Source organism: Sapajus apella, unplaced genomic scaffold (genome assembly GCF_009761245.1).
Source record: "Sapajus apella isolate SASKATOON/1434 unplaced genomic scaffold, GSC_monkey_1.0 scaffold6, whole genome shotgun sequence".
In the NCBI taxonomy this organism is placed as follows: Eukaryota; Metazoa; Chordata; class Mammalia; order Primates; family Cebidae; genus Sapajus; species Sapajus apella.
The window spans coordinates 35,666,829-35,692,226 of NW_022436946.1; the positions used below are offsets into that span (position 1 = coordinate 35,666,829).

General features: G+C 39.0%; 1 protein-coding gene across 2 annotated transcripts in view; it reads left to right on the forward strand.

The window, feature by feature from the left end:
- HS3ST5 (heparan sulfate-glucosamine 3-sulfotransferase 5) overlaps positions 1-23,651 on the forward strand; it is a 179,095-nt gene extending 155,444 nt beyond the window's left edge. For both annotated transcript variants that reach the window (XM_032274982.1, XM_032274981.1), the window contains exons 3-4: positions 16,327-16,465; positions 21,039-23,651. In XM_032274982.1, the coding sequence (XP_032130873.1) occupies positions 16,359-16,465; positions 21,039-21,972 (1,041 nt within the window). In that variant the 5' untranslated portion in view covers positions 16,327-16,358 and the 3' untranslated portion in view covers positions 21,973-23,651. The remainder of the gene's footprint in view (positions 1-16,326; positions 16,466-21,038) is intronic.
- The last annotated feature ends 1,747 nt before the right edge of the window (positions 23,652-25,398 follow it).

Here is a 25,398-nt window from a genome sequence, read left to right on the forward strand (position 1 = left end):
AACTTTGATCAGCCACCACCCTGGTCAGCAGCCATCAACATCAAGGCAAGACCCTCCACCAGCAAAAAGATTATAACTCACCGAAGGCTCACTTGATCTTTAGCATTTTTTTAGCAATAAAATATTTTAAAATTAAGGTATGTACATTTTTTAAACATAATTCTCTTGCACACTTAATAGGTTACAATATAATATAAATGTAACTTTTATATGCTTGGGAAACCAAATGATTTGTGAGACTCACTTTACTGCCATTTTTGCTTTATTATGGTGCTCTGGAACCAAATCCACATCGCCAAGGTATGCCTGTACTGCTCAAGGATTAGATTTGCACCAATGAATGCATATCCCGTCCTAGAACGAAATAATGACAAATCTTCATAGAAAGAGGATTAATATACCTAGCACAAACACTGACGGTAAATACAGCTAGACTGTATTTTGAACTGTGCCAGTTATTAACTAGGTAGCCCTGGGTACCACGCCTTAATGATGTCTTGGCTTCCTCATCTATAGAAGGGAGAATAAAATAGTCTTGTGTCCCTTATATTTTTGTTGTAAAAGTCCAATAAAATGTTTAAACTAGTGCTGTAAAAACTGAAAAGAGCTATAGAAATGGAGAGTAGTATTTTGAAAACTGTGTGTTTATGTTTATTAAGTGGACAGTAGGTTATCCGTCTCTGAAGTTTTCAGGAGGTTGTACTTTTATACAAATTTGCTAAAATTTTATATTAAACATGTTAAATTTCTAGATCTAACTTGGTAATTTGATACTTTCAGATTTCTGCACAGTCTGCTAATGGTTTAATTCTTCACAGAAAATATTTAATATTAAAAATCAGCATACATCATCAGTCATTACAAAAGAAATATATAGCATAGTATTATGGAAATTAAAACGGAGAAAAAAAATCACTGCAAAGAGACGATGATAAAAACTACAATGAAATGAAGCTTGATGATTAGAGAAAAACCATCATACTTCTAATATATTTATGGCATTAAAAGCTATATATATATATATATATATATATTTGCATTATTTCTTTGGTCTTCATTAAAAACAAAAACAAAACTTCAGGTAAATAAAATTTAAAAGTTGGCTTTCTGTCTGGTAGTGAATACAACCCTTGATTTAAAAATAAATACTTTTATCTATTAATGGATATGACAAGTAGAACTAATATTACTATAAACTGATGTTTGCTACATGGAGCAGAGGGAAGAGCTTAATCCAGTTTACTGGAACTCTTTAACTGCAGGAGCCTAAATCACTAGAATGATGTTTGGACCATGTATATTAATTTAATTAACTATATAATTGTTACCTCTCCAAGTCACACTTTTCTACATAAATACAAGATTAAAGAAGGAAAGATTCTGCTTCTGAACTTACTAGTAGGTCAAATTTACTAAACTAACAACGGTTTAATTCAGTGAAAAGAAATTTTGGGGAGGAGTGGATAAACATTAGTTTATCCCTTCTATAAACATTAGTTACATATACCAGTGAGATACTGGGATTAAGAGTAATTGGGATTCCAGCCCCAAATAAAATTCAGTTCCCGTATTTTTTCTTAAGACATTATTCTACTAAATGAGACCCCTGAGAAGAAGCAGAATTAACCGGCTCCTTTTAAGTTTGGTAATTACAAATGCAAAATGAGTATCCTCCAGCAGACAGAGAGCCAGAGGACTACTCAAACTAGCACAATAATGGGAGCTGTGATAAATAATGTATGCCTGATATGGAAAGCTGAATGGAGGGAAGAGATAGAGAATCCATATGAAAATTTGGAATCTGCTCAAAGCTACCCCGCCATAACTCCAGGGAAGATAAGCACAGAGCAGTATTCAACTCTGCAGTTCTGTATAATTTATCAACCTTTTTCATTTCTAACATTGACCCTTCGTGGTTAACTCAAGAAACAAAGAGCTGAACATTTTCCTTAGCCATTTGATAGAGCAATTATGAGCATCCTGACTGATACACGTTCTGCTTAATCTACTAACAAATGGTGTCCGTTTTCTCTTAATCTCTACCCCATCTCCACATTTGACTTGACACATGCACAACACCACTTTCTGTGCCCTGTTCCTGTGCCCCTCTTCATTTGTTTCTTTCTCATTACAGCTCTCTTATGTGATCATTATAATAGAAGGAAAACGAATCCTTTATGACAAGTTCCCTCAGCTGCCCTAGGTTAATTTTTTCAAAATGTGATTTCTATGGGCTCCCTGACAGCAGGGCAAATTGAAAGCTCATCAGTAGAATCTTTCTTAAGTGTCAGTATCTTTTCTAAGAAATTGTATGTCTTAGGACAAGAGGATTGTTTCTCCCAGTAATAGGGAGTCTGATGTGGTGCAGCCATCTTTAAAGAGGTCAGAACTGTTTAAAACTGGGGCCTATTAAGACATTAAATATTAAAATTTACCTCAGGCACTAATTTCCCCCCACAATGTAGTTGTCTTTACTTCCTTATGCATTAATCTCTCATTTTAAGAACATTCATTTTTTTCCCTAGAATAAGAGAGTTTTAGGCCCAGAGGGACTGCTGACCTCATCCCTTCTCAGGCCTTTGTTTCTAGGATGAAGAAACAGAAGATCAAGGGTTTAAGTGGTTTACACAGAGTCACAGAGCAGCAGGGTAACATAGTTTGATCTTCCTCTTTTGTTTTTACCTTGAAGGGAACATGAAATGGAGACATAATTTCCTGCCCCACAGAAGGAGCAGATGTCCTCAAGTTTCTGCATTTTCTTACCTATTTGATAGATACTGTCCTCTTCACCTCACAGGATTTCCCCTACTAATCTATTGTGATGAAACCCTTTCTTCTGAAGGCATGTGTGTGTGTATCTCACAGCACCACCTGTGTGGCACATACTCTGCTATGGTTATTGTGCTTAGAACTCTAAGGCTTTGTGGAGAGCTACCACGTTCTCGAAGGCAGACACCATTTTCAGTGTTAGGTACCCAAGGAAGAGATGAGCCTCATGGAAGACCACAGAACTGAGAGGGAGAAATAAAAGAGAGAGAAAATCCCAGCTCTGTAAAAATATGTGAAGGGTCATGTTCCTGTGTGATGGGGTTAAGACAGTGTCTGTCTCCTAAAGCTCAGTGTCTGAAGAAGAAAGGAGGTGCCACTGTGAAGAGCCACAGCCCCCACACAAGTAATCTATTCTCAGAGACCAAAATGTCTGGCTGCAGAATCAGGTACATAATTTGTGGGGCCCAGTGCAAAATGAAAATTCAGAGAATTCTAAGACAGTGATAACAGAGCATTAAATCAAACATAGGGCCTTTCTGAGTAGAGAGCCCCATGTAAATGTACAGGTACCAGCTCGTGCCTCACCACAAGTAGCTACTTTAGTAATGCCTGGTCTAAACATACCCAGTGAAGAAGAGTCTTGTGGAAGGAAGAGTTGTGCTTTTTGGAGAGTAGTTTGATTGTGGCTGCTTGGGTAGGAGGCAAGGACTCTTCAAGGGGGATTTTAGAGCCGGGAGGTGAGATTCTGAAGTGCAGCAGATCCTGCCTTTGGAGGGATTCTTACTTCACTGGCAATCTAAGAGAATCTGAGTCTGCAGCCACACCACCCTGAATGTGCCTGAACTCACCCGAAAGGATCTAAGATCTGTGTTCAACAGATGATGCAGTTTCTTTAGACGTATATTAAGAGTTGAACACTGGAAAACTACAAAAGTAATGAGGTAGAGTCTGTGTCTGTTGTTCATATTATTTCTGGCATCTGCGGTTCCTGATGCATGGTAGGTCCTCATATAACTATTTGTTGATGACTGGCAATAAGTGGTTATCTTAGAGTTGAAATTTGGCGGAGAACTTCTGGTTCTGAAAGGAAGATCAGAGATTCAGAGAAGAAAGGTGCCTCTGTTAATTAAAAGAAAAAAGTTTGAAGCATGTTAAATATGCTAATTTTAATACTGCAATTTAAGAAAATGTTAGCAAGCCTAAGAAGGGGAAACTTTTAGTATCATTTTGCCTACACGCTAATTATATATTATTTTATAGATTTGTTAAATATTATACAATTTTCTAAGATGTTTAGCTATACTTTTGCTAGCAATGTTACTTAAGAATAATATCTTGGCAGCCTTTTCTTTTTAGGTTTTTTTATTTAAAGAACATAGTCAGTGGCAGGGTATATTGAGAAGCAAAAAAGCTGAGAAGAAAGAAAAGAAAAGGATCATAGTGGTCTCAGAAATGAAAACAGGCCTCTGGAAAAAGGCAGAATGGAGAGGGAGGCCCCCCGTTTTTTTGTGAGTACTTGGCAACATACTGCACATTTGATGGGAACTTGGGAAATACTTGATTATTGAATGTGCAAAAGAAAAATGAATGGGGCATAATAGTGGTGTCCTGGTAAATACTTAACAGCTAGTTTTTGGAAAACAGGGTGTGGTTTGTGGTATTTGTCTATTTCTAGTGCATAAATTCTTCCTGGCCAATTGTAAGCTACCAACATGAATGGATTGAATATGAAATTTGAAGCTACCAAGATGAATTCACTAAATGTGAAATCGGGAAGAGATGTGTAGTATTCTACTGTACAGATGCAACAGACTTAACCTTGACACCATAGATAATAGGAAAATGGAGTAAGATAATTAGGAAATAAGGAGTTTTTCAAATTTATTACCTTTGCTTTAATCTGTTTAATTATAAATCTATATGATAAAATTTTAATTTTCAATAATGACTTTAACAACTGGCTTGCAAAGTAGGAGCCAGCTGTAGCATGCCAGTGGATGGGCATCACCACATGCCTCTACCATTTGTGTTAAAATATAGAAAGAGCTTTTTCAATTTTTTTCCTTTCTTTAGAGGAATTGAGAAAAGTATAATAGGAGACAGGACAAGAATCTCCTAAGAGTATTTTTTTTTCACCACTTTGCCAAAGGTTTTTTAAAAAAAAAAAAACACCCAACTCAGAATTTGCAGGTTGAAAGTTTATACAAAGATGAGGGCTACATCTGTTTCTACCAATAAAATCTGCAATATTTTCAACTTTACATGAACTTCATAGAGAGGCAGAGTGGTGCAATGTAGAAAGCCCTAATATAATTATTTATAACTCCAGACTAAGTAGTGTGAAGCTTTGAGCAGGTCATTTCACCTCCCTAGGCTTTGAGACAAGAATGCCCACCTCCCCACTTTTATCACAGGGCAATGTGTGGGTGTCAGGTGAGGGCTTCTAACATGCTACAGTGTTGAGATCTGCCACTTATTTTTAATGGCTCCATAAAAATAATATGTGCTTCTATAGAGACAGATAAATATGGCAAAACATTAACAATCAGTGAATCTAAGCAAAGGATATATGAGTATTCAATTTTTTTCAAAATAAAAGGTAGAAAAACTAACGTCACTTATACACAGACAGCACTTGGCAAACCTGCTAAGTAGTATACAAAGACAAAGGAGCAGTAACTAAAGAGATGTGGTATCCAGAGGCCATAATCTTAGGATATTCAAAGTTCATTTCACCTGATTGGATTATTCAGCAATCATTTACTGAGTTATCAATGACCATAAATGCTGGAGATAATTCAATACAAAATACATACTTCTTAATCTCACAGAATTTAATCTAGTTAGAGTTACACACAAGTAAACAGACAATTACAATATGGCTTAAATAGAATTAAGTAGAGAGTGCTGTGGTGCATATAGGGAAGAACATCTAAACCAGCCCTAAGTGATCAAGAAAGACTTTTCCAAGGAACCTAAGATCTTGGAAGAGAACTTAAGATCTAAAACATAGGTATTAAACCAAGGCCTGAGAACGAAAGGAAGCATCAACTGACATGTCTAGCATTTATGCTATGAATCAAGCAACACCTGCCCATTTACTCCTCACAGCAGTGCTGTGGGGCAGATTATTGGTATCCTATTTGACAGATCTGATAAATGGAGCACAGAGGGAGTATTTTCAAGCAATGGAAATCTTATGAAGAAAGACCCTGAAGCAAAACTGACCATGGCCTATTCAAAAGAACTGCAAGTTGTTCTGTGTATTGCAGTTTGTATATGTAGGCCTTGGTGGGGGGTATGTGGAATTACAGTGGAGGGAAATAAAGGGTCTTGTGGATGATAGGCATGCATTAAAGGGTATTAAGCCTGGAGACGATCCACTGGGAAAGATTACTCTGGCATCAGTATGGAGAATAAATTGAGGCAGGAACAAAACTAATAGTGGGAAGACCACTTGGGAGCTCATAAGTAGTCTAAAAGAGACACTGGCCTGAACCAAGGCAGTCACAAGTGATGGCAGCAATTGGGTGGATTCGAACAGTACTGGAGGTAGATTCTTACTGGCTGATTGGACATGGGGAGAGGGTGGAGCCAAGAATGACAACTTCCAAGGTTTTTGGCATGGGTAAGGAGCCGTTTACTGAGATATTGAGAGGACGTGCTGTGGAAAGAGGTGGGTAGGGATTGGGTGATAATGAGAGGTCAAAGGACAGATTTAATCAAGATCTTACAAACACCAGCACATAAGAATCTGAGTCTGTGACAAGTGGCAGCCAATCCCAATGGTATTTTGACCATCTACTATAAGTCTTTCTAAGAGAAATTTCTTGAGTTATGGGGAGAAAAAGTGGGATCCATGATTCTGGTCAATTTAAATTATAAGTGGCTTAGTGAATATGAAAAACCCTTAGTAAATTAAGAAAATATTAACTTTCATTATAATTGCTACTATCATTATTTATTAGTATTTTCTCTCTGCTTTCATCAGGTTCAAACCACCTAAATGGTCTCTTTTACCTGCCCTTTTATGGAAACATTTTTCCTCTTCGTTTTTTTTTAATCTCCCCATCCTCTAACTCAAGGTTCAATGTCAAATAATTTGGGTGGAGTTAAGTGGTTTTTGTCTGCTCTCAATCAATGAACAAATATTTATTAAGAATCTTGCAGAAGCTAAATTATGAAGACACAAAGGCATAGAAGTGATAGAATGGACTTTGGGGACTGGGTTGGGGAAGGTTGGGAGAGGGGTGAGGGATAAAAGACTACATATTGGGTGCAGTGTGCCCTGCTCGGGTGACAAATGCATTAAAATCTCAGAAATCACTACTAGAGGACTTACCCATATAACAAGACAACATATAACCACCTGTACCCCCAGAACTATTGAAATTATTTTTTAAAAAGTCTCCCATGTAAGTGTAAATCACCACTAGATGACTTATCCATATAACAAGATAACATATAAGCACCTGAAATTAGTGAAAACTATTGAAATTAGTTTTTTAAAGTTTCCCATGTAAGTATCCAAAGTTCTATGACTAGTGCTATAATCATGGGATATGGGATCATGTTCTTTGGGGTCAGATAATTGTGAATTTAAATATTCCGTCTGCATTAACCAGACGCAGCCCTTGGGTAAAAAATCTGCTCATGTCTCTGCTCAGTTTCCATTAAAAAAAAAAAAAAGATAATATTACAGAGGCCTATGGTATCATATGAGATAGTAAATATAAAAGAAAGTAACACAGAGCTTAGTGTTCAATAAATGTAGTTCCTGTCCACCTCATAAGGCTGTTGCCCAGGATAAATGAGCTAATACTCAAAAGAGGGTTATGATTTCCTTGAAATAATTCCGCTATATAAGTTCAGTAATTTTTAATGAACTTTGCTGCTATTGTTCCTCTTACTATTTTTACTGGTACCAAGGGTTTGTGGTAACCATGTCTACAACTCTTTGAGCAGCACTTGAACACATCTTTATTATTATCATTTTTGAATCTCCTTATTTGTTTGTTTCATCTGGGGAATGATTTCTTTCTTTGCTTAGCGCTGCTTTAGAGAAACAGCCAGATGTCTCTACAATTTGTCGTTTCTGGCCACGTACTATATTATTTAGATACTTTGCTTTGTTCAGCCAGGATACCGTGTCTGTTAAAGTTTTGGAGTCTGAAGAAACTAATTGCGCTGCTCTTGGCAGGCAAAATGAAAGACGCTGAGAAATTAAAAACTGGAGATGGTGGAGGGCTTTAATGTCACTGTAGGTCTTCAACCATTTTTTATATAAAAACCAATGATAAACTTCAAAATAAAACTTTAGTTTTATATAAATTTCCCATTACCAGTATAACTGATTTGATGAAAGATTATTAAAATGTTTAAAGCTGTCATAGCTAAGGGACGGGATTTGGGGGTTGGTGAAGCAGTTAACATTCTACCCAGTTTAACAGCATTGTCCATAAGGACAGAATGGTGTGGCTTTTCTTTGTCTTATATTCCTAGACTAAAAGCAACAACCTCCAGCTTTTAACCCTACCATCCTGGCAAATTCAAATGCTTTATAATTTTATATATAGCCAAAGAGGCATTTTCAAAGTTAAATTAACCAGATATCTTTGGTTTTCCCTGGGGCAGGTTTATTCAGAGCTGCTATGACATTGTCACTTAGCACATAGTCTGAGACTGATTACAAAACAGAATGAGATTTCACTGTCTGCTAGGGAGCTTCATTAGAAACTTCTGACTTGGCCTCCTCATTTTTCAAAAATTCCAAGAGATTTCAGCTCAACATGAGAAATACTGACTTTGTATATGTATTTATGTGTGTGTGTCTGTGCATGTGTGTGTATGCATGCACCATCTTATTTTGAACAAAACTTGTAGCATTAGTATTCTAATTCTTAACAAGAATTTCCATTAAAAGTGATTTATACTTAAAAATACTTTTTCATAATTCAATTATACTATTTATGAGAACTGCATTTATTTCATTCTTTTTCTCTTTAAAATGCATTGCAATATTCTGCCTCCTGAAGCTATTAATTATGCTTCATTTTTATACAATGCACAAACCTTCACAAAGTTCCATCCTACTGTTTTACTCAGTGTTCACATCATAAGAGCCCTGTGAGATAGACATTATTATAATTTTATGGATGAGGAAAACAAAATTCAGAAATTTTTTATTATAAAACCAAACCAAAATGTCACCCAGAGTCTTTTGACTCCCAATCCAGTGGTTTTTCTACTTCACCATAAGTGGCTCACTCACATTAGTTGAGATTTTCAGTGAGAATATTAGTTCTTCTCAGTATTACAGTATAACTAGTGCTCGACTTACGACCACGATTGGTTCCGACAGACCGGTCGTAACATGATTTGATCGCAAGTTGAGTAGGCTATATGTACAGTACTGTGAAATGATGTTATAAAAATCTTTAAGTCATATTTTATCATAATTTTCTTTCATTATTGTTAAATATCATAATTTTCTTTGTTTTATGCCATTTATATCATCTCTACACCATTTTGTTTCTTATTTTTACATTCGTCAGGTTTAAGTAAAACACTGCATTACCAGTACAACTGGTTTAATATTTGCAAAACATACAAAAATACAAAATACAGGTGTAAAAAATACCATAGGAAACATTTTCCCAATTGCAAAACATATCAAAATATATAAACATGTACGAAACATTTTATTGGCCGCTGGTGCTTGGCTGCGGATCGTTGATGTCGTCATCTGAGGCAGCAGTTGGGGTTACCAGAGTTGGTTTTTTCATAAACTTGGTGAGCTTTGCCTGAATTGTATGTTTCTTTTTTTCTTCATAAATTTCACGATACGGACGAAACACATCATGCACCATCCGTTCAATCCTTGCAAATCATTCGATGTTTGGGTCCGTTGCTTCGAAATGTGTAAGAAGTTTATTCAGTAAAGATAAACTGTCTGATAATCCCTTAGTGGTGAACTTTCTTTCTGGCTCCTCCTCTTCTTTCTCTGCTTCTCTTCTTTCTTCTTCTGCCACTCTTTCTTCTTCCAGTTTGATTAGCTCTTGATTTGTAAGTTCTCTTTGTCTAGCAACTCTTCGACATCTTCCATTTCACACTCCAAAGAAAGGTCTTTAGCGAGTTTTACTATTTTTTCCCGAATCGTTTCAAGTTCATGTTCACTGTCAAATCCGTCAAAATCATTAACATGGCACTTAACACAATTTTTCCAGATGCCATTCATGCACTTTATCATCACAGCCTCCCAGGCGGTAGCAATATTCTTGATACACATCAAAATGCTTTAGTGTTTCCAAAAATGCCACAATGTTAGTTCTGAGTCAGCATCTATAGTGGATATTGCTTGAGTGAAGGTGGTTCGGAGATAGTTGGCCTTTAATGTAGCAATCGAACCTTGGCCCATATGCTGGATGAGTGGAGTCGTGTTTGGCGGAAGAAAAACAAATTTTACATCTGGATGGAGATTGCCTAGATGTGATGGGTGTCCAGGCGCATTATCAAGTAGCAATAAAATCTTGAAAGGAATATCTTTCTCCAAACAATATTCTCGAACTTGAGGAATAAAACAGTTCATAAACCAGTCTTCAAACAATCCTTGTGTCATCCATGCTTTACCTTGAGAACGAAAGTAGACGGGCAATGTGTGTTTGTTAACATTCTTGAATGCACGCGGGTTGTCTGAGTGATAAATTAAGAACGGCTTCAGCTTAAACCCTGCGATGTTCCTGCCAAGCAGCAGAGTTAGCCTATCCTTAAATGCTTTAAATCCCGGCATGCTTTTGGCCTCTTTGTGAATATAAGTGCGTGCTGGCATCCGTTTCCAAAATAATCCAGTTTCATCAACATTGAAAATCTGTTCTGCTAGATATCCCTCATCTGTAATTAATTCATCCAGACTATCAACAAACTTATGTGCTCCTTCATCATCTGCACTCACTGCTTCTCCAGTCACTCGAACACTATGCATTTGGAATCTTTTCTTGAATCTCTGGAACCAGCCAGTGCTTGCTACAAATTCTTGACTGTAATCTTCTCCAGCATGCTCCTTCAGAGTCTGAAATAGACTTCTTGCCTTCATCTGCACAGTAGAAAGACTTAATGGTGTCCGTTTTTGAATTTGATCTTCCATCCAAATATATAGCAATTTCTCCATTTCGTGGATGGGCCCACTTCGTTGCTTTGTTATAACTGTTGATCGCATGGGTGCAGAACCTTTCACAGCTTCACGAATTCTTTATCTTTCAAAATCGTCGACCAGTCGAGTGTGATAACTTTGTATCACGTGCGATCACATTCACTTTCTTTCCTCCTTCGTGCTGTTTATTTACCTTCATTTTCGTGTTGAGATCGATGGCCTTTCTTTCCTTCTTGGCAGGCTGAGGTGTAGACAAAGACAATTTCCTCTTGGTAGACATCTTGGGAGGGGTTTGATGAAAAATATCCGAGACACAAAACACAAATTGCTGTACCGAGTCTGGGATAACAGTTGAAATGGTGCATGTGGAAATGGTAGTGCTGCCGGAAGCTGGTCCGCACTGTCGTACGCCCAGCTAGGCAACGTTTACGCTGCCAGACGCGGAGCAGTCGTGGTTAGCGATTGTGGTCTTAAAGTCAAATGGTCGTAAATTGCATAGGTCGTAAGTCGATCAATACCTGTAGACAGAAGGCACCTTGGAGTGCATACTGGGCCTTCCATAACCAGAAGGAGGCAGTGTAGGGAGCCAGGCCAGCCCTGCAAACAAAACACGGGAGAAATCAGGTCTCCTGATGAGAGAAAAACTTCAGTGGGCATATTTAAGGCATCTCAGGCACAGAGAAGTTAGACTGGCTGTAGCATCTGATCCCACAGAACAAAACCTCTATTGTAATAACTGGGTTTATCATAAAGGAAGAGTTAGGTTTAGTAGCCTAGTATATACCAGATGACATGTGCATTGCAACTGGATGCTGATAGTTTTGTTGTCATAGTCTTCTAAATCTTGCACTACTTCCTCAACAGGCTTCACACTCTGTCATTTTTTTCTTCTTTTTCCTGTCTGCTAAACTTGAACAAATTAACTATGAGGTCGTTTTATAGCTTCACTCAACCCTACATGCAAAAGCCTTCTAAGTTTTATTCCTGAGCCCAGCTATTATCCTTTGGTCCTGTAATTATTTATACAATGGACATGACCCATGCCTACCCACCAGTGAAATGTGTATTGGGATTTTTTTCCCCTAAACTCCACATCCACCAAGATCAGGATCACTTCCTAGGAAGGTACCAGTAGGATCTAGAAGTCTTGAAGAAGGAGACATAGGAAAGATATCCCAGGCCAGCAAGGAAGCTGATGATTGCACAGAGGTAAGAGAAAAGGCATATGGGGAACAGTGCAGGGGCCGACCTGGCAGGCACAGAGGCTGGTGTGAGTGACTTAATAAGAGGGAGAGAAGCTGACTGCCCACACTGGGACCTCAGAAGGAAGGGCATAGACTTTCAAGAGGAAGAAATTGAGCTTGATCCAGTGAACAACCAAAAATAGATAAAGGACAAAACAACTTATATTAGGAAGATTAATCATACCATACTGTGCCATAGAAAATGAGCAAGGAGAGCATACCCAAATGTTAAGGGATAAGGGAGAAACTAAGTGCCTGCACAGGGCAAAGCAAGAAGAAATTAAGGAGAAATCATTTTTACTGACGTTGGTGACTGAAGTTACAAAAGACAGTAGAAAGCAATAAGCTTTATAACTTTGTTCTAGTTTGTTTTGTTTTGTTGTTGTTATTGTTTGAGACAGAGTCTTGCTCTGTTGCTCAGGCTGAAGTGGAGTGGTGTGATCTCAGCTCACTACAGCCTCCACCTCCTGGGTTCAAGTGATTCTCCTGCCTCTGCCTCCCGAGCAGCTGGGATTATAGGCACCTGCCATCAGGCCCAGCTAATTTTTGTATTTTTGTAAAGACAGGGTTTCACCATATTGTCCAGGCTGGTCTAACTCCTCACCTCAGGACATCCACCCACCTCAGCCTCCCAAAGTGCTGGGATTACAGGTGTGAGCCACCATGCCCAGCCTATTCTAGTTTTATAAACACAAGATTAATGCACACCTGTTGAATTAGAATATCTGAGGGTGGTAGCAAGTGTGTGTTTTTTAAAGGTTCTGCAAACTTGCCATAAAGAATCATTGGTCTGTGTAGCAAAGCAGATTCTAGGCTTAGTGCCTTTCTGTAAGCTTTCTAGTGCTTCTCAGTCAGTCAGTAGGTTTAGCCCATTTCTAGGAGATGGTGATAATACACACCAAAGAAGCGGCTAACACTAATCAAACGCTTTATGCACAATGAAATGCCTGACTGCAGTTCTGACTGTAAGAACAAGAGTTAGTGGAGGTGGGGGGCTATCCTAGACTGGAAGCTGGAGAAGGCTTCCCAGAGGAACTGTGATATAGCCCAGACCCTAAAGAATGGGTGGACTGAACCTAAAAACAGACAGATGAACCAAGGAGCTCATGAAAGTGGATGTAGCATTGTGCAGCATAGTTTTAAGCAGGAGGGTGTGGGCACTATATTTAAATAGTGGAGAAGGTAAATAACTTCCCTAGCTTCCCTCTGAATTGGTCTCCTGTTTTGAGGCTGGAGACACTTGTAAAGGCCATGAGGCAAGCACATTTTTCTTTTATTTTTTCCATCCCTTCCCTTTGCAGCCTAGCCACAGAGAAGCTATATTCCCTCACACTACTCATCTATGAATGCACACTAAATTCATTCATGCTAAGATACAAATGACATAATCCTTTGCATTAGTCTGCAAGCTAATAAACCTTTATATAGCTGTGTCATTGTAGAAACTTCATTTCATTCTGACTACAGCACTATGGAGTGGGGAGGCCAAAGGTGGTCCTCATATTGTAGATAAGAAAAGGAAACCCCAGAGAATCCAACCTCAAAACCATAAAGCTACTAAGGGGAGAATTTAATTGGGGGGCTTGAACAGTTTTCTTTCTGCCACCCTGTTCTGCAGCTTGCTGCAGTATTTGCATTTCAACAAGGATCAGAGCCCAAAGCATGTGGGCCTAACTGAGGACTTCAGACATCAACCTGTAGATAGGAGATTGGTTCTTTCAAAGAAGCTCTGAATCACATTACATAGGTAACTGTCTTTACCTTCACATTATCTGTCAGTTGTATGATCACAGGCAAATTGGAGAAAATCGTGAGCTTCACTTGACCTATGAAATGCAAATAACTCCATCTACTTCATAGAGTTTTTGAGAATATCCTGAAATACCGCCTGGACAATGTCCTTGCTGCACAGTACGTCTCAAGAAACCTCGCTCTCTTTCTCTTCCCCATTTTATCTACACACAAGGCAAGCCCTGCTACATCAAAACCACAGGCTCACCCAGCCCCCTCCCTGCAAATACCTGTCTTTGCTCTCTCTCTGCTTTTGCTCTTAGCCTTTTCTGTCTTTCCCTCTGGCTTTGTCCAGCCACACCTGCCTTCCTTCACTTCTTTTTTTTTTTTTTTAAAGCCCTCGCTTCTTAAACAAGCTGCGCATTTCCCTCCTCAGTCCCTCATGCGTGCTGGTTCCTCTGCTCGCTCGTGTCTCCTTGCTCCTCCTCCAGGTGTCAGCCAAGTGTTATTTCTTCAGGAAGGACTAACTAGGTTCTTCCTACTACTCTTTCTCATTAAATCCTGTAAACTTCTTTTGTCATACTTAATACGATTTGTAAGTATGCATTAATCCTGTATGTAGGCTTGATACCTGTCTTCTCCACTAGACTGTGGACTCCAACAGGGAAGAACATGTCTGTTTAATTGGCCACTATTCTCCATAGTACCCAATACAGAATCTAGCACATGAGACATATTCCATAAGTATTTGTCAACTGTGTGTTGGATGAATGCTGCTCTTATCTCTCCCTCTTATGATGCCCTCCTATTGTCTCCTCACCAATTCACGCACACACAAAAATATTTACCATGCCCACATTCTCTGACCTTTTCCTTAATTTTCTTTTCCCAACGCTTACTCATACATTATCATGAATTGGGTAATGTTCTTTGGTTGCTTCATGATTCCCTAATCACATTATCGGTTTTCTAAGGACTAAAACTCTTTGGGGATCTGTTTTGAAATCTCCTATAAACCTAGTATAATAGTTGAAAATGCTTTCGGTGCTCAGTGATTTCTTGATGAATGAATGAATAGATTAATCAATCAATCCTAGTATATCCCTTTTGCACAAAGAAAATCTTCCCATAGCCATACAAAGATACCATTGCAGCAAAACAATTTCTAACCATGACTCATTACTATCTATTTTGAGTTTCAATAAGAGACAAACAATCTTATCTTGAAAGGGGGATTGAATTTATTTTTAATAAGAAAGGCTGAATTGGGAGCTTGCATTTTCCCCCAAAATTTAATAACAGTACTAGTAAAGCCCTACACTCTTCAGCTGGCCTTATTTCGGGTATAAGAGAACAGTGTTCCAGGTAAGCTTCTTTCATGATCTAAGAGTGAGACCAATGTCACCAAACCTGTCTAAATTCATTGACAGTCAGGGGAGGTCACATAGCAAAAGCATCTAGTCTGAACATGTTTAGGACCCCAGGACAGGGCAGAAGACATGGAGGGAAACATCAGGTTCCCCAAGGCCATTGTCCTCAAGCATGTGAATCCTGATAGTTACCACTGATAACCTCAGTAAGTATCACTTTGATTTCAACCCCTTCTTCTGCTCACAGCTAAAACAAAACAAAAAATATGTAATTAAAACATGTCATTGCTATGCTCAAAATGATAACTTATGAACTGGGATTTCAAATTCATCTTGTTATTCCGAAGCGGAGCCTTCAGTTTATGGTTGCCCTGCTGCTAAGCCTCAAGTTGCTCTTTTGTTGTTGTTGTTTTCTTTGAGACAGGGTCTTACTCTGTCACCAGGCTGGAGTGCAGTGGTGCGATCTTGGCTCACTGCAACCTTCGCCTCTCAGGTTCAGGTGATTCTCCTGCCTCAGCCTCCCGAGTAGCTGGGATTGCAGGTGCCCGCCACTGTGCCTGGCTAATTTTTGCATTTTTAGTATAGATGGGGTTTCACCATGTCGGCCAGACTGGTCTCAAATTCCTGACCTCAGGTGATCCACCCACCTCAGCCTTCCAAAGTACTGGGATTACAGGTGTGAGCTACTGTGCCCCACCAAGTTGCTCATTTTATCCATATTCTTTGAATCATTGTGTGTGTGTATATATATATATATACACACACACACACACACATATATACTATATGTTATATGCATTTTAATTTACTTTGACAATTATCTAACAGGTTCTGTCTAGTTAGTATCTTTCCCCCTAGAGTTGCTATTTCATCTTATAAAATGGGCCAGGAAAAGAAAGGTAAGTTTTGCTAAATAGCTGTTACATCATGACAATTGTCTGAGTTGGTATGGGATCTGCTCTTTGTGCAGTGTCACTTATCACCTGTCTTCCACCTCTGCTTAGCTCTGTGACAACTAACAGAACTTCTAAGAGATGACTGCTGATGAGTCCTTCTATCACAGGCTGCAGCAGTCCTGAAGGTTGATGGAGGGCCATGCTATTCAAACAGCAGGCGTGGCTGAGACAGAAGCTCCTGGTGCTGGGAAGCCTCGCCGTTGGGAGTCTCCTGTATCTAGTCGCCAGAGTTGGGAGCTTGGATAGGTGGGTACTTAAATACATGCCTATACCCCTGTGACTGTAAGTCTTGATTTAAACTTGTTTAGGACATAATTTTAAGTCTATCCACTTGTTTTTCTCCCTCGAAATTCCCAGGAAACATGCTTTTCTGCAGTATTGATTTTGATTTATTGAGCCTTTAAAAGAAAGAGATCCAAGTTGCTCAAACCAAGGTGTTTTGTCAAGATCCATTTGTATTCCATGGTCATTGACACTTGTTTTCAGGGAAGGAATAAAGCTGTGTACAGTAAAAATGTCATTTACTAGAGCTCAGTGTAGTCTGTGTGCATCTGGTGTTGACCTCTAGCTGTAGCAAAACAGTGATGATGTATCTATGTATCTTCATTTTGAAATTTATGAGTGGACACTTAATGTGCTACTAGGAGCATTAAAATTATGTATGAGCCTCTAAAGGAGCTCATCAAGTTTGCAATCTATTGCCCTGGAAAGATGGCTGCAGGCATGGGGAGTTTTAACCATGTTAATTAGCTCTGGTTTTCAGGGGCTCAGCGTATCAGACAAGAAGGCTGTTGCTCAGAATAACTACTCAGAAAGCAATGGGAAATCCATGGAGAGAAAATTACAGTGCTAGGGTTTAGCTCTAAATAGGCAAACACTTGAGAGGTATTGGACTTGCAGAGGTTGCAGCAACATCAGCTGGCTTCACATTAAATGTTTCTGGTGTGTTCTATGTCTAGTCTAATGGGCAAGGACAGAGAAGTGTGAAGCTTCCTTTTTTTGCCCTTTACATAGAAATTTTTTTGAAACAGAGTTTCCCCCTTGTTGCCCAGGCTAGAGTATAATGGTGCAATCTTGGCTCACTGTAACCTCCACCTCCCAGGTTCAAGCGATTCTCCTGCTTCAGCCTCCAAAGGAACTGGGATTATAGGCATGCACCCATACACATGGCTAATATTATTAGTAGAGACAGCATTTCACCATGTTGCCCAGGCTGGTTTCAAACTCCTTACCTCAGAATACCCACCTGCCTCGGTCTCCCAAAGTGTTGGGATTACAGGCATGAGCCACTGTGCCCAGCCAGCCCTTTAAAATTAATTCTTGCACTGGAAAGACTGAAATGTGTTTTCCATAAGTTCAATTCTCACAGTCAGTGAAAACACATACAAACTTGAAAATATCTTCCTTGCAGTTTTCTTTTCCTTCTGAAATTTAAGCTAATCTATAGACCTTATCGCTTAGATATTTAGAAATAATATAGCAGTGATCCTTGTTTTCCTTCAGTTGGTGTCATTTTGACTGGTAAAGTGAACTATTGATGCTTCTCAAATCAAAATTCCTCAGTAAATGTCTGATTCACTAGTTGTTACCTACCCAGAAAATGTAATCAGAGCTTATCACTGATTTCCAGTAGTTTGCTAGAGTAACACTCGATGGTTAATGAGAAGCCTTGAGGTGGTGCCATTGTTCTACCTTTTATATCCAGCTCTTCCCAGTTGACCTTTAGTTAGCTCCCATTTACCTTTTCTTAGTAATTGATCTAATGATCACTAATGTGTTATTATTTAGTTGATGATTCTTTTCATTTTTTAATTCTGTCTCTAGTCTCTAAGGCGATAACTTTTATTTGGAATTGAATTGTTTGGTGGGCTTTCTAAAAGCCTGTCACTTGAGACTTTGAGAAGATTATGTCTGAGGTTAACATAGGCTTGTTTAGGCCCACCTTCCAGCAACTGAAGACGCTGCTTTCTGGGAGGGAGGCAGAAGTTACTTCTACCATCCCTTCTGATCCTAATCTTGTATGATTTTCAGTCTGGGATCCATACTCAGAATCTACGCTTTTGGAAGTGGGAAAGAATGTGATATTTTCTTATATTTTCACATCCCATCTTGAGTTAGGGAGTCCAAAAGCGACTGTTCTGCAGGGTATGATCTCCCAGGGTGGAAGGTGGAAAGAGGAAGGAAGTCAAGAAGGAAAATAACCCTTTCTATAAGTAAGGAAATTCCATTTTACCTCAACCAAAGCAGAGACTATCTTTGTCAGCCACTCTCAGCCTGGGTACTATGAGAGAATTACATCCTACAGAAAAGAATTTGAGTGACTATTTCTTCAATTCTTCCAAGTCATTCTATTGGCTTAGGGCAGAAATCCATCAGTAGATGCCTTATGGAATTAGAGCTTAATTCTCAACCATAACCCAAGAAGAGCTGAAAGATGAATTTGTAATATCCCAATCAATGTCACAATTGAAAGCATCTTTGCCTATGTATCTATTGATAATTTTATATCTTCCATTTAAAGCCCTAGTACATTAATCTCATTAACAAATTTATTTTAAAAATTCATGTTTCTCTAAACTATTAACTGGGTTTAACCCTGTTTTTTAAAAGTTGTCTAGGCCAGGTGCAATGGTTCAGGCCTGTAATCTCAGCACTTTGTGAGGCTGAGGTGGGAGGATCACGAGGTTAAGAGTTCAAGACCAGTCTAGCCAACATGGTGAAGCCTCGTCTCTACTAAAAATACAAAACTTAGCTGGATGTGGTAGCGTGTATATCTGTAATCCCAGCTACTCAGGAAGCTGAACCAGGAGAATCTCCACTTGATCTTAGCCAAAACGCCAAAAAGTGATTGGCAGGAGAATCTCTTGAACCCAGGAAGCAGAGGTTATAGTGAGCCAAGATTACGCCACTGCACTCCAGCCTGGGAGACAGAGCAAGACTCTGACTCAAAAAAAAGAAAAAAAAAAGTTGTCTATATTTTCATACTTTCCACAATGAACATGAATTCTTTTAAAAACCATAAAAAGGAAACATTGTGAAAAGTAATATGCATTTAAGCATTATGAAAAGTAATATACGTTTCTCCTTAAGCACTATGATAGCTGTTTAAACGGAGCACAGACCAAGACCATGCTTTTCAATGTTGTGGAACAGGCTGGGTGTATCAGTCCATTTTCACACTGCTATAAAGACATACCTGAGACTGGGTAATTTATAAAGAAAAAAGGTTTAATAGACTCACAGTTCTGCATGGCTGGGGAAGCCTCAGAAAACTTACAATCATGGCAGAAGGAAAAGGAGAAGCAAAGCTCCTCTTACATGGTGGCAGGAATGAGAGAGAGCTTGTAGAGGGAGGTGCGACACAGTTTTAAACCAGTAAATATTGTGAGATCTTACTATCATGAAAACAATGGGGAAATCCACCCCCATAATCCAGTTACCTCCCACCAAGCAAGCCCCTCTTCCAATATGTGGGGATTACAATTCAGAATGAGATTTGAGTGCGGACACAGAGCCAAACCATATCACTTGGCATGATCTTGAGGTTGTTTCTCATCTCAGAAATCAAGAAAGATGCAATAATATCTCTTAGGAAAAGAAAGCAACACCCTCTTTGCCACAGAGAGGGAGACACATACTCCAAATTATTAGGATAACTGAAAGCCTTCAGGTGTAAGAACTGGTTTAATAGCTTTTTTGACTGATATTATTTCCCTTTACCGAGAAGGCTAAAATGCCCTCACAGATCAACTTAGGGAAATTATAATGAACTTCAGTTCCATTTCAGACTATACCTAAAAGGAAACTCAATTTGCTAACCATATATGTTAGCCATGACAAATTAAACAACAGTCACCGTAGTCTACTATCATTGTGACTGTTACCACATCTTTCTCCCTGAGAAAAGCAGAGATGGTTGTTCACTGTTCAGGATAATGTTGAAGAGGAAATCCTCCTTTCTGGCTATATCTATTGCATTCCTTCTTTTATGAGCTTGAGTTCCTGATTTTAATGGGCTTGGCAATGAGGGCTTGCGGTTTCTGGCCCTGTCAGGGTCTTGTTGATGCCTGGTCCCAGGTGTGGTAGGTGATATACAGCACTTGCTGATGGCAGTTGGGTTTGATCCTATATTCAGCAAAGTGGAAACATAATCCTGACCTCTTTAGACAGAAAGAGAAAGAGAGGCAGAAGAAATATAGTATTCTTCTGGCTATCCTCAAGGCCAACAGCAAAGAGTCTCAGAATGAAAAGCTCAGCACGTTCCAAGATTGGAATTTTGCAGGCTGATGATGCAAACTGTCCAGGGCAGAGACTGGGACCTCCTTTCAGATTATATCTCAAAGAGTTTCAAGAGCCATATGAGTGCTGCCGAGCTTCAGGAAAATAATACCACAGGAAACGTGAAACACATGGCCTCCCTGCTGCCCTTCCACCTCCCAGCCCAGTTGAAGATTATAATCTTCTGCCTTTCACTTTTTCTTAATGATTTTAACTGGTGAGCTGTTAAAAAGCTATTAGTATGGCTGGTGTCACTTGTCTATCCTGTACTGAGAACAGAAGTACACGCCGTAGTCAATTAAGTGCTTGGTGAATAAAAAATTTTAAGGAGCACTAATAAAAAAATCTCATCAATTATGTGTGCTCCATTTAATACACAGTTGCTTAAAATAAAATTTCCCAAACATATGTTCATTATAGATTGCACCAGGCTGGGAACCAGTGGCTTTATTTGTGCATTTAAAGTCTTGGTCTGAATGGGGAACCAGAAAAATAAGAATTTAGTTGCAGAGAGCCTAAAATGTCTCTGTCTTGCTTGCAGGCTACAACCCATTTGCCCCATTGAAGGTCGACTGGGTGGAGCCCGCAGTCAGGCTGAATTCCCACTCCGCGCCCTGCAGTTTAAGCGTGGCCTGCTACATGAGTTCCGGAAGGGCAACGCTTCCAAGGATCAGGTTCACCTCCATGACCTGGTCCAGCAGCTCCCCAAGGCCATTATCATTGGGGTGCGGAAAGGAGGCACAAGGGCCCTGCTTGAAATGCTGAACCTACATCCGGCAGTGGTCAAAGCCTCTCAAGAAATCCACTTTTTTGATAATGATGAGAATTATGGTAAGGGCATTGAGTGGTATAGGAAAAAGATGCCTTTTTCCTACCCACAGCAAATCACAATTGAAAAGAGCCCAGCATATTTTATCACAGAGGAGGTTCCAGAAAGGATTTACAAAATGAACTCATCCATCAAGTTGTTGATCATTGTCAGGGAGCCAACCACAAGAGCTATTTCTGATTATACTCAGGTGCTAGAGGGGAAGGAGAGGAAGAACAAAACTTATTACAAGTTTGAGAAGCTGGCCATAGACCCTAACACATGCGAAGTGAACACAAAATACAAGGCAGTAAGAACCAGTATCTACACCAAACATCTGGAAAGGTGGCTGAAATACTTTCCAATTGAGCAATTTCATGTCGTCGATGGAGATCGCCTCATCACGGAACCTCTGCCAGAACTTCAACTCGTGGAGAAGTTCCTAAATCTTCCTCCAAGGATAAGTCAATACAATTTATACTTCAATGCTACCAGAGGGTTTTACTGCTTGCGGTTTAATATTATCTTTAATAAGTGCCTGGCGGGCAGCAAGGGGCGCATTCATCCGGAGGTGGACCCCTCTGTCATTACCAAATTGCGCAAGTTCTTTCATCCTTTTAATCAAAAATTTTACCAGATCACTGGGAGGACATTGAACTGGCCCTAAAATAATATGTCATACAACACTATGTGTTGCACCTGGAGACACACAATGTCTCCTGTAGAATAAAATATGCACTTTTCCTAGACAGAGCAATCCAAGTCATTTTTCCATGTATACTTGTACATATGCAGTGTGTGACCAAATATAAGATCAGTTCTTTTTCTACTGAAAATTTACAAAAAAAAAAAAAAATTGCTGTCTACGTAATTGCATCTTTTAAGCTATTTACAAAAAAGAAAAGGTGATGGTATTGGGAGAAAGTGACTTCAGCTGTTCTCAAAGAGTTAGTCTTCCTTTGATTCAGAATTTGTCACCCACCATTTTCATAAATTTAAGCCAAAAGATAAATGTGTGAAAATGTACCAATGGCTGTGAAGTTTCAGGAAGTAGAGGATCCAGTGATGCATTTTTTTTTTCCTAAGGGAAAGCTGGCTCTTCAATTCAGATGCTGAATTGGTGCCATGAAAACAGAAAATGCTATTTTCTTATTATTTAAAAGAATGTCTTATCTCATGAAATTGACATTGTTCCAAAGTTCCTGTGGTGATTTTGCACTATTGTTTCCTCGTATGGGCCATGGTGTCACTTGTAGCATGTCAGTCACGCATTGGAAAGTCAAGTCCTTTTACTTCCATGTTGTATGTCAACAGAGAGAAATGTCATGTACATAATGTATATTGTTGTAAATACTGATTTCACACTAAGTAATTCTATTTTGTAAACTGAATATGGCTATTTAATTTATTGTGAAATTAAATTTATTGTGGTATTTAAAAATGGAATGGATTAAAATTACTCTATGTGCAATTTTTTTTTTTTTACTCATTTTGTTTTACATGCCCCCTGCTGGCTTCCAAAATGGAAGCTGTTTACGTGCATATGAGAGCATTTGGAAAGATGTGCTTCTCTGCTGGATTTCTGTTCCCTTGTGAAAATGTATTTATGAAGTGAGGTTGAATATATTAAAAAAGAAAAACCTCAACCATCTGGAAGTCAAGTATCATAGCCACCTCAAAGAGCCCTAGTGCTTCTCTGCCACAACTTTGTAACAATTAATTTTACTTGCAGTTGCTGCTGTGCAGGGAGAGACAAGGAATATTTTAACAGAATCAAGACATAGAAGAATCACAATTTTATTTGAACCTCTAATCAGAGTCAGACCAGTAGAGAAATAAAATAAAATAAGATTAGAAAACTTGTGTGGCCTCTGTACTGAAAGATGCTGATGCTTCAAGAGTGAATACAAGATCTCAGACCTCTCCCTGTTAGATGAAAATATATCAGTTTGCTCAGAAATGGTTCAATTGCCTAGTGTTGCCATTACTAACATAAACATATGGCTCATATTTCCATCCAGAGAAATTAATGCTAAATTGGTGCCTCACTAACATCAGATACGCTGTATTATGCTTAAATATATTCAGTAAAAAGTGAAAAGGGGTATTAACAACAACAAAAAGATGGATTTTTTTCTCACAGTCACAGTTGCTAATCCAGTAGGAGATATTTGAGAGAGTTTTGTTCAACATCACAGTGAGAGTGCCTAGGGAAATCATCAAATTACAGTGGATCCCCCTTTGATTGTAATAAGTGTTGATTTTCTCCACGAGTTGTTTATCCTGTCCAGTGATTTGACGGTGAACTCTTCTAAATAAATCGCCCTTTCCCCTCTGGTGTCGGTATATATTGCTTCTCAAGCCACCGCCTTGGTAATCATCTCTATTGTTTGAATTAGCAGTGATGCTGTTCTCTCAGCATGAAGCAGGCATGACACCAACACATGCTGGCAGGCCAGCTCCTCCCTCACTGTGGGATGACTCTGGAGTGAGAGCCTCAGGTCTAAATGGCAGCCACTTCTCCCGTAAGCCATGAATGAAGTCAATATAAGGATCCTGCTGTCAGATTTCTCTGTGCCTCAACTCTCCACTAACTGTCAGTATAAACTCTTTGAATACAATGTTCAAGGACACAATCACTGTGTTTTCATTAATTTCATAAAAGTATTCCTAGAGAGCACTATATAGCCAATATGATTTTGTACCAGTCACTGTCAAGTTACGCTCCATTGGAACATTGATGTTTCAAAAACTCAGATCAGGTATTCCATCAGTAAAATAAAAATGGTCATCTTTTCCCAGATTCAGAGAGGAATAAAAAAATAAGTTAATAAATTTAAATTTCTTAGTAATCATCTATTATGTTACTAGTTTTTCTTAGACTTTGCTACTGCTACCAGTAGTGTATATCAGACTTTATTCTAAGATTCCATTTGACTTATGCTAACTTTCATCTCAATAAGCCAATGTTTCTTCATATTCGGGGGCAGGCAGAGGGAAGCACTGTGATTTCTAGTTGTGCCACTTCCTATGTAAGTTTGAGATTGTTTTAAATCTTTAAGCCTCCACACGGAGATCGAAAGCAAGGGCCTATGTTGGGAGAATTTTTTGGGTGGCAGGTTTCATTTCACTGAAAAAAGCAGTCACAGCCACTGCTGATCGAGCTAGGTAGAGAGAAAGAAAAATGCTATGATTTAATAGCACAGGTCTCATGGAGATTTTAAACCTGCTTGTTTAGAAAACTGTTTCCTGTTGTTATCAGATGGACAACAGAGCTCTAGAGAAATCTTCACCCCATTACCATAGCTCCACTAGGGCCCTCTTTAATAAGTTACTTCTCTTATGTCATAAACACCTTGCATTTTTTCCAGAGGTACAGTGGAACCATACAGCTTTGTGAAACAGTTCTAGCTACAAAGAGAAAAATTGTTTAAGCAATGGTGAAGAGTCTGCTGGACCATAAAGCTGAAACACCATTTCTGGAAGCCAAGGAATTCCAGTTATTATACAAATAGTCCAAGGGACAGAGAGAGACTAGGGATCAGAGAGATTTTAGAACAGTAATATAAATAGATAGGCATCCTCAAAGTCCAAGTCTGTCTCCTACCCACCTGAAACCACTATCCATAAACCTTAATTAAGGCACTAAACTTTTCTTAATACTTGCAGTATAGAATAACAGAATCCCAAGACGTTTTGGTTCTAAGTTAATGTGTGATCAAGCAAAGGCTTATAAACTCCTCTGAGGTTTATAACCCCGTCTGATCTTAGATTTGGTACCTTTTATGTTGATGGAGCAGTGAGAAGTCATTAACTGGCAGCCCAGTTCCTCCTCATGAGTGTTTCATGGGCGTGCTTCCTGGAGTGCTGCCCCTGATATGAAGGCTCCTCTGGAAGACTAGCTTCAAGGCCTGTGGCGGGCATCACCTGGGACACTGCAGATGCGCTGCTGCTCAGGGAAGGTGAGAACCAGGGACAAGAGCAGTCCGAAGTCCAGCCCTGCTGATCAGCTTTTGCTTCATCCAATTAGCTATTTGCCAAATCACATTGCCTTTATAAGCCTAATTTGAGAATTTTCCAGCAATGGAGAATT